The sequence below is a fragment of the Mycteria americana genome, chromosome 11 (assembly GCF_035582795.1).
Source record: "Mycteria americana isolate JAX WOST 10 ecotype Jacksonville Zoo and Gardens chromosome 11, USCA_MyAme_1.0, whole genome shotgun sequence".
Classification (NCBI taxonomy): domain Eukaryota; kingdom Metazoa; phylum Chordata; class Aves; order Ciconiiformes; family Ciconiidae; genus Mycteria; species Mycteria americana.
Genome location: NC_134375.1, coordinates 10038861 through 10054469, shown reverse-complemented (window position 1 = coordinate 10054469; position 15609 = coordinate 10038861). Strand labels below are relative to the sequence as shown.

At 53.0% G+C, this 15609-nt stretch overlaps 1 protein-coding gene across 1 annotated transcript in view; it reads right to left on the bottom strand.

Annotated features, from left to right (window-relative positions):
* The window catches only part of PLXND1 (plexin D1), an 85972-nt gene that overhangs the window by 4362 nt on the left and 66001 nt on the right, over positions 1-15609 (bottom strand). The window contains exons 26-33 of the mRNA XM_075513923.1: positions 13168-13314; positions 10938-11094; positions 9780-9883; positions 8647-8710; positions 6688-6722; positions 4835-4939; positions 3852-4015; positions 2243-2390 (exon numbers count right to left, since the gene is read on the bottom strand). Coding sequence (XP_075370038.1) covers positions 2243-2390; positions 3852-4015; positions 4835-4939; positions 6688-6722; positions 8647-8710; positions 9780-9883; positions 10938-11094; positions 13168-13314 — 924 coding nt within the window. The remainder of the gene's footprint in view (positions 1-2242; positions 2391-3851; positions 4016-4834; positions 4940-6687; positions 6723-8646; positions 8711-9779; positions 9884-10937; positions 11095-13167; positions 13315-15609) is intronic.

Genomic DNA, 15609 nt, shown 5'->3' with positions numbered 1-15609 from the left:
TGACTGGCCTAGTGTTGCATCCCAAAGGGAACCAGCCCCAGGCTCGGGGACACAGAGGGGAGTAAAATCGACGTGTCCTGCCGCCCCGATGCTGGAGTGAGGGGCTGCTGCCTGATGCTCTGACAGGTGGAGAGGGGAGGGAGGATCTTCAGAGGAGACAAGCACGGCAGGGCTCTAGCCATGGAGGCAGCATCTTCAGCTGTATCGGGCAGTAAATAAGGAAGCCCGGGGTAGTAACTGCAATCTGCTGCTGCAATATGTAGCGTGGCTAATGCTGCAGGGGAAATGGGAAATGGGCACCAAGCTGTGGCACCAGATCCCACAGCAGTTTATTTTCAAACCCAATGACAAGGCATTACAGGAATATAGCCAAGTTACAGAGCCTGCTCACAACATTTTTTTTTCCCTTGGAAACACAAAAGAAACCCATGCTGCCTCTTTTTTTTAAGTTATTTTTTAATTTGTATCTGATTTGTCTGTGTTATGAAGAGATGGGTACTGGTTTATTAACTGCTTGCGCACTGTAGATGTATGGAGTCTGAGTCTGCTCTCACATTTGCAGTATCAAGAGCAAAATGGTGAAACCAGGGGAAGAATCCAACCTGGAAAATGTTCAGCAATATACTGCATGTATATGCAAGCTGATTTTTATGCTGAGGATTTATTCTTCCCACATTACTCAACAATTCCTTCACTTATGCTATTGTATTCCTGAAAAATGTTTCCATCTGCTGTCTGACTCCAGCTGACCCCTCTTCCCCTCATCCACAGCTTGACAAGGACAAATTGTAGATGTTTCGTAACACACGCAAAAAAAAGTCCAAAACCCAAACAAACAAAAAATCAAGCGCTCATTAGATCTTCCTCCAGTATTAACCTCTCCCAGTGAAGGCTTCCTGTTGCTCTCAGTCTGGGGGATGCACTGAGCAGCACCCGCCCCCCACCCCTCTCTCTGTAGGGTCCCCTCTACGTCACACACTGTGCTGCTGCCAGCCCCTGGGGCGGGGGGGGGCGGCGGGGGACGAGTTACAGCATTTCTTAATAAAACTTATTTATGTCGGGAAGTTTCAAATGTCAACACCGCACTCAGCCAAGCCAGCGGGAGAACAGAAGACATGCGTGCTGGACGTCTCGCTGCCTGCCAGCCCCGCAGGATGGTGCGTGGGAGCCCAATGGCGGGAGAGGAGGCATGGCCCGTGCAGCCTCGCGTTTGCTCGGAGCAGGCGTAGCTTCCTAGGTGGGTGTGCTGAGTCCGCCGGGCTCCGACCGCATGAGGTGGCCACCGTGTGACAGAGACACCGCCACCGGAGGGGAGCACCGACTGCTCTGCCAGCAGGGCTGTGGCAGCGCCCGCCAAGTGCTTCCCAGGTGCTGATGGATGGTGTCAATGGGATGGCTCCGGGCAGTCCCCACACCTCCACGTGAGCCAGGCTGGGTCTGTGCTGCCTGGGCAAGCGCAGCCCAAGGTCACGAAGGCTCGGCTTGCCTCCTGAGCTTCTCATGGCCCTCCCAGGTGAGAGGCTGTGCAGAAACCACTGACAGAAACCACTTGAAGCTTCACCTGAAGCTACATCATTTTCCATCCTGCCACTGGGAGTTTACATCGTTCCTCAACTGCTGTTACGGGATTGTTATGCCAATGCTGTCCCCTAAACCAGCCCTGACTGAGGGAGCTGAGCTCCCGTGCCAAGTCTGTGCCCAGAGCAGAGCTGACACCCACCCGTGTCGCCTTGGTACATTAGACCCCTGCCCAAGCCAACAAGAGAGAGTATTCCTCTGCTCACGCACCAGCTCAGCCCCGTCAGAAAGCGTTACAGACGCTGAGCTGAGTAAGCTGGGTGCTCTCCTGCGAGTGCAGGACAACTCATACAGCCACTGGGTAACACCGAGCACACAAGTCAGTGGCTGGGTCTCCCTCCACCCTCCGAGCCTTCTGGGCTGGGGCCTTGCCCTTTGTCCATCCTGCCTGTGCCTGTCTGTTCCCACTCCCTGACCGCTGTTTGTGACAGAGGGAATGCAAATTTCAAGCTCAAGCCTGAACAAGGTGGCGGGGAAGGGAGGGAGAGAACTCATCCTTGGAGTCAGCCAAAACTCAACTGCATGAACCTGAGCAAGTGGCTCCCAGCCAGCCCCACTGCTGGGGGAGGTTGGACTGGGTGACCTCTGGCAGTCCCTTCCCACCCGCACTGGTCTGTGTCTATGACTGCCCGAGCAGGAGTGAGAGGTCCTCTCTGGACGGTACCTTGCCCAGCTGCAGGTCAGACAGGGAGCAAGCGTCAATGAAGGCCTGGGCTATCACAGAGAGACAGGCGTCGATGTGGTCCGTCTTGTCAATGTCGAAGACGAACTGGGGGTTCTTCAGGATGTTGACCCAAAACCTCAGAGGTAAGCTGCAAGGGAAACAAGCCAGGAACACACACTGGGTGAATTTTTGTACTCCAGAGGGAGAGGGGAGGAAATGCAGGAAAGATGACGATAGAAAGTGAATAGTAGAGAGAAAAAAACGAGGAGCCAGGTTTTGCTATTTAATCGCATCCTGGTAGTGTACGGCCCTCTGCCTAGCTAGAGGGGCAGACACATGTCTTCACCCTGAAGAGACATTTCTTCAGGCTGAAGCATGCGGCACGGACAGGAGACTTCATGTACAGCCTTGCCTAGGCGAGCGCATACCCTTGCTCCTTCAGCAGCTCCCTGAGCCAGCTGTGGTCCAGGAGAGCCACGGGCAGGTTTGCCTGCATGGGGCTGTCGAATCAGGCTTCCCCACTGATTTTTGTAGCAATGGTGTCAGCTCCTTTTCCTTCTTCCCCAACAGTAACCTTCATCTGGTTCTGATGGTAAGCCTGGCCCCGTGAAATGCATTTCATGTGTCTTTTTTTCTGCTCTCTCATAATTTTCTCCTCCAGTTATTTCACTGCTTGTTTGGCCACACCACAGTTTCAGTATCTCGCTCGCCCTTCCTACCATCCCTCCTCAGCAGCTGAGTGAAAGCCGCTATAAGTCTTTGCTCTACTAGCAATTAAAGGTAATGAAGGGTAGGCAAATCTGTAGCTCAGTGGTTGTATCTGCATGCCTGCTATCCTAGCCAAATTTGTTTTTAATTTTCACACATTGGGCTGGAAACAGTTACTGTCCCTGCAGCCTCAGAAGCACTGAGCCTCTCCTCAATGGTCCCTCCAAGCTCCCTGCTCTCCCTGGTTAAATCTCCTGGTCTCTCCCCTGCTCTATTTCCCCCCTTCACTCCACCTCGTTCCTGCTGCTCATCACGTCCCTCAGCACTGCTCCCGGCTGGTCCCCAGTGCTGCAGTGCCCGCCAGAATGCTCCTGTCACAGCACCAGCTCCTGGAGTCCTGTGAATACCCTGGAGCCTCAGCTTGGTTACAGAGATAAGTCGAGAAAAGAGCCCCCAAGGGCTGAAAAGCCAGAAAGCAAATGAAAAGGAGCCAAATATGCTGTTTTTAAAATCTCCATGATGTTTTAAGACCTGACATGATTTTGGACTCTGTCTCAGATCTCCAGTGCTTGGAGCTAACAGCATTGCTGTCTCCAGTCGACCCATCCCTCTTCTATTTCTCCTTTAATTATTTGTATTAGCGTGCCAGTTCGTTCTGCCCTTTATCTGCCTATGCCTCCTCTTCCAGCTTGCCGTTCCCCTGAGCTCTGTGTTTGTTCAAAGCTCTCCAAGCCTGTGTTTGGCCTCATCTTCCACTGCCCCCTCCACCACCCCTCCTGTTTTCCAAGTCCCTCTTCTACTTTTAGCAACCTAATGATTAGTCCAGGACACCAAGGCTTTGCAGCTGCTGCTCCTGAGAGATGGAAGGAAGGAAAGAAAGAAGAGATTTCCTCTTCCAAACCTGTTGGTCTTCCAGATGTGCATAGTGTCAGGGTCTGTGATCCCTCTTTTCTCTGCTTGCTCCTCTAGGAAGTCAAAGAAATACTTCACAGCCACAGGTGGTTTATCATCTCGGATACTGAGAATGGCTTTGAACAAGTCGTCCAGGAACTTCTGCAGCGTGCCCTGCGGGACAAGCGTACACGACGGTGACTGGGGAAAGCAGCAGCACCCGAGCCCAGGAAAACAGCATGAGGGGCTGCGACTGCTGAGCACAAGGGGAAATCCTTTGCTGCCAGTTGGATAAATCAGAAGAGAAAGGGGATGCTGAAGCAGGGAGGGAAAGGTTTGTTTGTGCATAGCGGTATAATTAGCTTGCATTTGGGTTTAATTTCTTTTGGCATCGAGATTTTCTTTCTTACTGCTAGGATCTCACATCTGTGATTGTTCTGCACAGTAAACACAAAGAAGACTAGAGACTGCTGGCCATTCTTGTGATCTCTGCTCCAGTGAGGCATCATGCTGGGATTAAAGATGGGCTGGGAGCCCAACTGCTGGAGCTGAGCACTCGCAGAGAGTGGGGAAGTTCAAATCTGAATTAAGATCGCACAGACATTCCCCCTGCTCCCAGAGCTGAGCATCTCCATCTCCTTTGCCAGCAAGATCTCTCACTGGGGAGACGAGTTCAGATCTAAACTGTGCATCAGGAGCCCTGAGGCAGTCAGCATCCCTTTCATGTGCACAGGCCCCAGACCAGCCCGGGGAGATCGTGTGGGGCGTCACGTAGCAGCGCTGCCGCTCAGAGGGCGAGCTGGAAAGCTGGAGGGAACCCAAGGAGCCAGTGGTGCCCAGCAGCCTCGCTAAACACGCTCCAGCCGTCCAGAACAGTCCCACCGTGTCTCAAGAGCAACCAGCCCCGCAGCACTCGTCCCTAGAGCAGGCTTCTCGCTACGGACCACAAACAACAATCCCACCTGCTGCGAATGAGGGCATCCCATCTCCTACCTTTGTGGAGAGCAGCCTGGTCAAGTAGATCTCTGGTAGGACTTTCTTCCTATGGCTCTGTCTGTGGGACTTCTTATGTTCAACTGATTCATCGGTTGGGAGAACCTGGTCCGATATAAAACACATGTTCAGAGCGCTCCTCTCTGGAAGTGTCACACTGAATTTTCCTTTAAGTATAGAATTTCAACTGCATATAAAATTCAATTAAAAAGCAGTTACTGTGTTATAAATACACCCTTATAAGGCTTTAAAAAAGTGATTCATAATACTCAGTTTTTCTGACATTTGTTTCTCTTGTGCTCTTTATTGCCTCTCTCAAGCTAGACAAAGAAAATGAAACAATCAATCTCACTTTGCATGTTAGTCTGCTCGCCTTCCTGGTCTCTGTGCAGTACTCCTGTGTGGCTGCAGTTTAGGCTCCCAGAAGCAATGCACAAGGCTTCCACAGAAACCAGCTTTTCTTAGATTTGGAAAAAGTGCAAGAATGATCAGCCAATATTCCTACCCTGGCCTTTTTAAAAACAAAAATAAATAATCCACTGGTCAGGTCAGTTAATTACTGCTCTGTAATGACCTAGCAAGCCATTTAAGTCCATCTTGGCATTGTTTCATATGTGCACATTTGGTTTCCCGTCCCTTCTCCCGCCTTGCTCTGCGAGTATGTGTGTGTGTGTGCACGTACGTGCATTGCATTATGTGTTTGTACTCTGTTTGAGCATGGAAATTTTAGCACAGAAAAAAAAATCAGGCTATAAAATATTGTTGATGTCCATAACACTTTTTTTTCATAACAGCTTTTAGCAACATTTCGCACTTCATACTTCCAGCGTGGCGCACAAGCAGGAACTAATAAATCTCCCCAGCCCTGGGAAGCAGGCAGCGTGCCAGGAGCTCCCGGTAGGTGACTTGACCAAGGCTGTGCGGGATGCTACCGCTCTGACTGCGCTCCTGAACTCTCTGTGGCTGCTGACAGCTAGATCAGGCACAACAATTACTTTGCCATCCTGGTAATTTTTTATGATGTCCCCTAGTACTAAAGCTTGTCTACAGATAACCTTTCTGCGCCTCTTTGAGTTCCTCTGAAAAAAACTAATGAGCCCTGATCCAGCTTGTTCATCACATCTGACGTTCCAGCCCACAGAGATGAATTAAGTTAATATCAGCAAGGCTGAGAAGATTTTCTCTTCTTTCATCACACACACTGAAAAAACAGGACCCATAGACTTGAGTGCAGGAGAGACGAAGGATTGCTGCATGCACACAGCCTGACTGGTCACCTCTTTGTTCCCAGTGCTTTCCAGGCTGCCGCCTTCCGGGGGGGATGTCTCCCCGACAGCCAGCCTGGCAGCAGAGGACAACCTGGCTCCCCTGCCTGGCTGAGGGTTCACCACAGCCCAGGACCTGCCTGCGCCAGTGAGGCAGGGACCGGCTGCTGCCGGAGACAAAATGGCCTGTTCGGCACCCGTTTGCAGGGATGAAAGCGACAGCTTCCGTTGTCTGCTAGCAGGCAGCCATCATCAAGGTGAAATATGTTGAAATACACAGGAGATTAGATGGGCACCCCTCCGCTGCTGCAAGGAGCCCTTCCTCCAGCGCCCCGCTGGCCCCCCTGGGCTGGGCCATGCTGCCCATCCACACTCCGCCAGCGTCCTTGCTGTCACGGCAGCAGGAGAGGTCTGGGGGAGAAGAGCCACCGCTGTGACCCGTCCCCTGGTGTGCCGGTGCCGCGCTGCAGAGCGGGTGTCCTGGAGCGATGGCTCTGCTCCCCAGCAGCGCTCCCCGGGGAGGGCAGGAGGGGAAAGCGGCCCCCGGCCACGCAGCCACCAGCCTCCGCAGCCAGGAGGGATACTTACCAAGTGGAAGTACTTCTCGGTGTCCAAATCCTTCACTGTGAAGAAGAGAGAGAGAGACACAGTGGCTCAGTTGGGGGACCCAAACCAAAACCCGCCTCCACAGACCCCCTCCACATCAGGAGGCATTTCGCTTTCCCCAAGAACCCCAACATGGAGCTGGTGTGCCCACCCCAAGTGACCTCAGTGTTTTTCTTTGTTTTGGGGTTGTTTATTGCCTTCTGGGGCATGTGGCAAGTACCTCAGGAAGTACTTTAAGGAGGACTTGAGGTCTCCCAAGGGGTCTTTTAAGAGGGACCTAAGAGGGCACAAGAGCAGGATCAGCACAGGCGCACTCCTGCATCGTGACACTTTGCGATGCCCTGTGATGCCCCGCTGTGCCCCGCGATGCCCCGTAGCCCTGTGCGCCCCGCGCCATCTCCCAGCATCGTCATCGGGACAGCTGAGCCCCGAGCAGCTCCTCGCTCCAGCAGGCGAAAGGACTCCTGCTGCAGAGACAGGCTCGGTGCAGGCGGCCTGGGGACGGGGTTTGAAACTCCTTGTTCAATGCGAATTTTTGTCTCCCTTGGTCTGTTTTGACTCTCTGCACAGCCTGAAACCTAGAAATATGCTGGCAAGAAACTGAACACATGTAACTGGGAGGGAAAGGGCTTTTCCAATCAAGTGGTTTCAGATCCTTCCTTTTTTTCACTGTTAGCACAGATTGAATGCAAGCCCCTGATGAGGATGTGAGATGAAAGTGCAAACACCTCTATCTTAAGGCCTGGGAAAGCACGCAGCACCCCAGCAAGTGGAGAGAGAGGAGGATACTGGATAACACATTTTTAAAGCAAAACCACAAGCATGATGCTTGCATCTCCCGCAATGTGTATATCAGAAATGTATACTTCCCAGACCTTCTTCGTTCCTCCTACAGAAGGAAAAGCGGGCGCAAACCCCCACTTTTGCAAGTGACATAGACAAGCCTTAAAGTTAGAAGGGGTGTGGAAACTGCCCACTCTCCAGGATGACTCCCAGACTCTCGGGGATCCGTGACCTCTCCAGTGGCCACTGCAGCTTCGACCTGCTGCCCGTCCCCGCAGCCCGGCCGGAGCTCCCCTGCCCGCACCTGGTGGGGAGCATTTGCTGCGAAGGGGAAGGGGCAGCGCACAGCCCAGCAGCAGCCGTGCAGGGATGGGCAGTGACGGACAGGGCTATTCAGCAGCGCTGACATGGGTGTCCTTGTGCCGAGGCCGTTACAATCTCGGTCGCCTGTGGGCCAGTGTGCCTGCTCTGCCTGTGCCCTGCAGAAGCCCTGCTCCCAGCTCCCCGCACCCCTCTTCCCCACTGGATGCTGGCTGCAGTTCAGGCAATGCCACCACGCACGGCCGTCACTACAGCTCTAAGTGTCTCCACTCCACCTGTCTGTCTCGCCATCGGTCCCACCTGGGACAGCTGCATTACCACTGCCTGCATGGCGGGACTCAGACCTGCAGTCCCCGCGGGGAACACGGGCACATCGCTCAGCTGTAGCAAGGGTGAACCCCGCGGGAAGGAGGGAGGTACATCTCCTGCAGCTCCACGGCTATCTCTGCCCCAAACGTACGCCACAGTGTGGGCAAAGGGGGTTTGCAGGAGAGCAGTGGAGACCCTGCAGGACCCGGAGGGCTTCCTGAGCATGTCCGGGGCTGCCAGCTGGCCAGCTCACTCAGTGGTGGCAGTCCCAGTCCATGCTCGGTGTCTGCCCTGGCACAAAGGTGGCCCAACCAATGCTCAGCTCTGCCCAGTGAGCCACTACGAAAGGGTACTCTATGAGTGCTGGTAACACCAGAGCCAGCTCTGCACGGGCTAACACCACAGCCCAATGTCCAGGGAAGGGGGCTGGCAGCCCGCTCTCAACATCCCTGGCTAGAGACACCCCTCTAAAAACACAAGTGTTTCTGCCCGGTCACCAGCAACAGAGGAAGATAAGTGAGACATTACCTCTGCTCAGCGTGGTGTCCTTCTTGTCCGACAAACTCATGGCCAGTGATGCCCCTTCGGGGATCTGCGGAGGAAGGGAAGAGCAGACGTCAATGACAGGGGCCTTAACCGTGCCTCCCACGGAGCTGGGGACGGCCCCGGGGAGATCCCGGGAGCTGGGGGACGCTGGTGCAGTCACTGCTCTGCCACAAGCTTCCTCTGCGCCTGCCTGGCCCCTGCTCCCCGGCTTGGAAACTGGCAGTAACAGCACTGCCCTACATGGAACGGGTTTTTTAAATGCAAATACAAGATAGTGAGGTTCTCAAATCCGATGGGAATCAAACAAATATATGCATCCAAGATACATTTTTGGATGTTGACACCAGGTAATTCAAAGAGGAAAGTGTTAGGCTGTGCAGATGCTGTTTTGCCTTTTCCCAGAAGGGAAGAAGGAGCCCGGCGGCAGCCCAGACCTGCGGGGCTGGTACTGCCTCTCTGTGCTGTGGCTCCGGCTCTCAGCGCAGCGGGGCACTGTGCCAGCAGTGGGGCTCCGCAGCATGGCTGTTACCCAAATAATAATATTAATAAGTATTCAGCTCCGTTTTTGATTTTCCATGCACTGTTACAGACCAGTGAGGATTATGCTCCCAGGCATACCAGGGAGTATGGAAATCATATAAGAATTTCTGGTTTCATTTAATTTTAAAAGGAAAAACGGTCAAGAAAACAATTTGATTCACCACATTTCCCCACATTTTTGGCCTCCGCTCCTTGATGGCATCCCTAGCCCCTGCTCTCAGGGCAGGCAGCGACAATTGTGCCAGGGATTTTCAGCAGGAGCATGGATCAAGAGCAGGGTGATACTAATCAGCCAAGCTGGTGGCCGTTGGGAATAGGAGCTTTTTTCCCTCCTCTTTCTGTTGTCAGTAATAACTTGTTTTGCATGAAGAGTGTTTAATTAGTTTCAGTGTGTTGCAATATTAACGAGCTCCTCGCCAGGGCAGATGTCTATTCCCCGGAAGCTCTCATGGAGCTATGGCAACCTCCCTGCTTGTTCCTGATGATCCTGTTTTTGGAGGGGGAACCGCAGCTCGCCTCTGAGGCCGGGCAGGCTCCGAGGAAGCAAAGCTTTCCTGCAGCGCTGGCAGGTTTACCTTGTAATGGGCTAATGTGTTGAGTTTCTTCCTGCCGTCCTCCACCACTGAGGTGTCATCAAGGTCCCGGAGGATGTAGCTGTCGGTGCTGGTGGCGAACCACTCTGAACACAGAGAAGGGAGAAGTGAGACACCAGCCCGAAGGAGGCATGTGCAGCAGGGTCTGGGGCTCCAGGGACCAGCCACGCAGTGCTCGGGGGCTGCACAGCCCCGCTGCCACGGCCTCCAGGTGTCTGTGAAACCAGACCAGATGTGTAGCAATGGCCTCCAGGGTTAGCTCCTGGAGTGGGGATTTCCAGACTAGAGCAAACCTGGATGGAGCTGGGCGAAGTGACAAAGGCTCTGCTCGGAGAGACAGGGAGGACATCTCCCCCTTCCCCTCTCCCCTCTCGCCTGAGGGCTGTGTGGGACCTGCCTTGTGGAGCACCAAGCAGGGGAGATGCCGCATGGACTGCACGTGGCCACCAAAGGTTGGTGGCAGCTCCCCGTAGGGCAGAGCTGTGACTGGGGACACGCCATGTGCGCCAGCTGAGAGAGGCCCCATCACTGCTCCAGGCCAGGGCATTCTTCTATGGAGACTCCCTCTGGCACTGACTACATTGAATGTCACGCCTTGTGACTGCTGCCAGCCAGGGTGCGTCTCCACAGCCCGCTGCGTGGCACGGAGGCACCACAGACAGCATGGGTTTCTCTTGCCAGCATTGGGCTTGGAGCCTTCTTAAATTTTGGGATAAGAAGTTGGCCACTGGGTAGATAAATGACAGATCTGAATCTATGGCAGGACCATGGGCTCAATTATAGCTGCTTATGGAGAGACGTGTATTAACAAGGCATGCGCAAGCTCAGGGATGTTTTAGAGGGTGCCTGTTCTGGGGTTAAGACTATAGGCTTTAAAGGGTGCAAGTCCAAGCACCCCTCTGCTCAAATTGGGCTTTCCTAAAGCTTCTTTCCAGTTACATGGCTCCCTCCTGCCCACTAGGATCTGGTCCCATCACTCATTCCTGAAGACCATCCTCAGGAAAAGGCTGCCTTGACGTCTGCCCTCTCGTTAGTGCTGCTTCACCCATTGCCCTCTGACAGACACCAAGAGCCACTGTGCAACATCAGGTGCTTCATCTGGTTTTAAGGACTGGCTGGTCCAATGCATCCGGTCCTTACCGAGGTCAACGTCTTCCACCCTTGGCCACTGGGAGTAGGGGACATTCTTGCAGAAGGCCTCCAGAATCTTCTCCTTCACTTGGCTGAGTGTGTCTGTGTCCATGGCCCTGACGCTCAGGGAGTCCATCCCGCAGCCTTGGAAGGAGACGTTGAGGTTCTGCAGACAGAGACTAGGTTAGGGGTGACCTGCCCAGCTCTGCTGGCTCCCAAGGATGCATGGAAGCTGCTGCACCTGCACAGCTCTTGCTGGTGTGCTCTGGGCCCCGTGCTGCTGGAAATCAGGCTGAACAAATGCAGTTATCTAAGCTTTAGCACTAGTGAAGGGCGCTGATTTATAGTCCTTGGAGGCTGAAGCCCCCTGTTTGTTGATGGAGCCAGGAAGACACAGGGAGCAACACTGCAACCTCCTTTCACGGCTGTCTTGCTAATGGGCCTTAGCCCTGACACGCAGAGACCACCTCGGGGGCAGGAGGAAAGGTCAACCCCCATAACCAGTCATGTCCTCAGCTTCTTGGCTCCGACCGGTGACGAATGGGACCGCCAAGGCTCATTGCTCAGCCTCTCCCTGACGCAATGGGCCGAGCTCCTTTGTTTAAACAAGCTTTAAGCATGCCGCAGGCTGGGTCTGCTGCAACACTGGAGTCCACCATGAGCACCACCCAATAACCTGCTCGAGAACGTACTGAACAGCAGGACAAGCAGCTGCAAGGGGCTGCAGGCTGCCACAAACACCAGCTCGGACCTCAGGGATGCCCAGATACTGCGACAGTTGCAGCAGAAAGCTGCAGGGCAATGAGAGTGACTTTTCCTATAAAAAAACTCCTCTCCTCTTTTGGGAGCTGCTGCCACACCAGTCAAGCGAGGAGAGGCAGAGTCCAAGTGCCTCCTCCTCTTGCAAGCTGTGCAGACCCAAACGCTACAAGCGTGGCATCTTCCTCCTGCCTGGGGGCTTTGCCCTGGGACAGCCTCAGCTCTGCCTCTGTTTAAGTCCTCTGCCCCTTGGTGTGCCCAAACCTGAGGGCAATGCTGCACCTTCATTTAGTGGTGGATGCAGCCCTGAAGCCATCTCAGTGCCTGAGTGGCAAGCCCAGGGCAGGAAGCTGCAGGTGCCCAGAGCAGTACTTGTATAAGCACAGCTGCCTCTTAGACAGACACCTGGTATGCATGAGATTTACGGCTGGGATTTTCACAGCCTAGAGGTTCCTTTGCAAACACTGCTTTTAAATATCAGGATACAGAGTCAGCATCCTTGACTATGAGAACAATGTGAATGCACAGATGAAGTCCAATTTTTTTCCATAGCATTAAATGAAGATGTTTTTTCACATTGTATACTGTGCAGGTGTTTTTTAAAGCAGAGGTTCAGTTACCAGCAACGTCGGGGATTGCCGGTGAGTTAGCACTAACCTGCATTGCTCTCCTTCCTCCAACATACCCTGTTCACTTTTGTTTCTCTTCTTGCAAACAAAGTAGGAAGCAGCCACACTTCCCCTGCTCAGACTTATGAAGTTACCATTTCTGCCAAGAAAGCTAATACTTTGCGCCCTGCTGCTAACCCCTCTTGGTCTGCGCTGTAAATTTACAGGTCAATTGGTAACAGGAATCTGCAGAGGATGTGGAGCTTGAACCCGCTCTGAGTTACGGTGATGCACATCTGGGGTAACCCACTGACTTCAGTGAAGCTGCTCCAGATTTATGCCAGGTAATTGAAAGCAGGATTTGACCCAGGCTCTGGAAAGGCGTCTGCTGAATTCTGTGTCAGGCACTGGAGGGAACCGAGCCCTTCACACGCACAGCCCTCGTCTGCCCTGTTCCCACGGGAGACATTTTGCAGAACCGCTTTTCAGCACCAGTCCTGTAACAGCTTGGGCAAAGCCCTCACCCCAGGACCCAGGTTTGCAGCCAGCACCTTCCCACAGCTAGTAAAGATGGTCTTTTGCCAGGAATGGTAAACCTATTGCTTTAACTCTCTGAATATGGCAAACCAAATTTTCTTACCTCCCTCTGCCCCTAACCTGAGGTACTTAGGTGACCCACCAAGGGACGGACATGAAAACAAACAGTCATTACAAGCCTTGTTCTGTAGTCGTGTGCTTAGGCAGCGGCAAGGTGCCTGCGCAGGTGTATAATTTACGTGGTTATCACACCTGCACAGGTACCAAATCAGCCGCTTGTGCAACCACCCTGCCAGGGTACGTGTCCATCAGACCCCCAGGGTGTAGGTACTCACCCTCGGCTTTGCCTCGATGTTCTCCCTCAGGAGCCACTCCTCGTTGAGGGTGTACCTGGCTTTTCCCGTGATGGCATCGATGGACCCTTTGTTAATCTGCTGTTTGATTGCACAGATCAACAGGAAGAAGGGCTCTCCGACCGTCTCCTGGGGGTAGGAAAGAAGACCAAGTAAGCAAACCGGACCTGACAGCAGTAACTCCTTCCAGCGGTGTGGTGGGGACAGGCCGCATGGACACTGAAGGCAAGCGAAAACCCTGGTGTGCCTCCGCGCGCTGGGAAGCAGGACTGGTCCACGCTAGGTGCTGCAAACCCCCGGCGGGTGCTCAGTGCCGTCGCCCACCAGCATCTCTTTGAGGCTGCTCAGAAGTGTTCAGGCTTGTGGCAATGTGACAGCGCAGACGGGAAAGAGGACAAAACAGCCGACAACAGCCACAGGCGATTTTCGGGGAGGGTGAACTGTGATTGTCAGCACCAACATACCCATCCAACTTCTACAGCAAGTACTGCAGGGCTGTGGATTGCCACCAACAGGCTGTGCCAGCATTTGCTGTCTCACGGGCAGGGTGCTCGGGTACTGCTCAGAAGGTAGGGGCATATGTGTAGCTGTGCTGAGCGGGTACGTGCATGCACGATGCTCAGCAAAATACAAATGTGCATTAATTTACATGTGAAATTGCACATGAACTTCAGGGAGAAGCTGGCATACTCCAGTACAGAGATGTTTCTTGCAATCTGACAGAGCGCATACTGTACAATGTACTGTACTCAGCAGGACGAGGATAGGGCTGATGTGCACAAAAATCCAGGTCTACAGAGATATTTGGGTGCCCGGCTTTCTCATGAAGGTATCAGTTGAACCCCTCTTTGTGCTGCCTGGTTTGCCATTGAAATCCATGGAAGTGAGCCCACTGCGTGTGCCTGTGGCTCTGGGAACTAGTGTTCATACTTCTCATACCACAGCAGAGCCCTGATCACAGCAAAACAGAAAGGATCAGGGTCAACAAGCTGTTCCCATGCGACAGCAAGCAAACACACCATTTAACTCCTTACATTCATCAAACTTCGTCTTACAGGAGAGAGGTGAATGGTGACACTGCTGCAATGAAAACAAAAAACATAACAGGGACCAGCTATTTGTGATGCGGTTCAGCTAAGTGGTTTAATGCCAGATTTCTGATCCACTTCTGTCTGCTACGCTGATGTGCAAGTAAAACATAAGCTATTTTTCTTAAGAAACTTTTCAGTACTGGAGCACATCCCATTCTCCCTAATGTTCATGTGCAATTTCTTTTCAATGAGGCAAGTGCAAATTATTGCACATTTATGTACTTTCTGAGCATCACACACACCCCGCACAAACATTCCTGCCATCTGAAATCCTACTCAAGAAAACAGATATCGAATGATTTTGATATTTCTCAGCTAGGAGCTGCTAAATCCTGTTCAATCTGCTTCTTAATTAAGACTTGGTGATTCTTTTATTCTAATTGCCTTATAATTGCTAAAGCAATTAGTTTGATGTCACTTTTGATTCGGCTGCATTCAGCGCAGTTGATGATAAGACACTACAGCAGGACTGTAGGTGGGCATGCACCATCTGTGCCAATGGTGCACCCGCTTTATTTTCTGAGGGCAACTTTTTTTATGAACACAGGGAAGCTCCTTGGGCCTTCTGCCGGCGTTTAATGACTTCCTGCAATGCTCCTTCTGTGCACGCAGCATAAAACGGGCTCAGCAGCAGAGCTGCCGGTGCTGGAAATGGAAGAAGGCACGGCTTCCAGCAAGCAGAGAAAGACGTGAAGTCGTGGGGATGAGGAGAAGTTGAGGATTTTGAACAGAGTGGAGAAAGTGTCAGAAGACAGAAAGAAGAGTTAGTTTCTGAGACAATGGCAGGAGCATGAGATAAGAGGCAAGGGGACGACACTGCCACCGAGACATCCCCAGGCTGCAGTACCTGCTTTCCCCATAAAGTGACGTGAACTGTGGAGCACTGCCAAGCTGACCCTACACAACTGCTGACAAATCCTGATGATGGCCCTGCTATGAACAGGAACTCTGTTTATGTCACATGTGTGTGAGCACACAGCGGGGACGAACCCAAGGCTAAATTCAGCGCCGGGTTTTGGAGCCTACCCCGTCCCCCCCCCGTGGGAAGCTCTGGCCCCGGCCGCAGCTCTGGCCGCAGAGACGTGAGGGGGCTGCCAACGGCTACACGGCTTCCTCCAAAAACAAAAAGAGTGCAAGTCCTGCTGATACAGGAGCTCTTTACGGCTTGAAACGAGCATGGGCTGCACGGATCGGGGCTGACCGTGTGGCACTTTCCCGCACGTGTAAAGCTGCACTGGAAGGGGCAGCCCGGGGAATCGGAGGAGCAGGCATTTTGGACCCGCCGCAGTGTGCATGAGCAGGACCAGCCCCAGGACTGGCCACACGGGAAGCA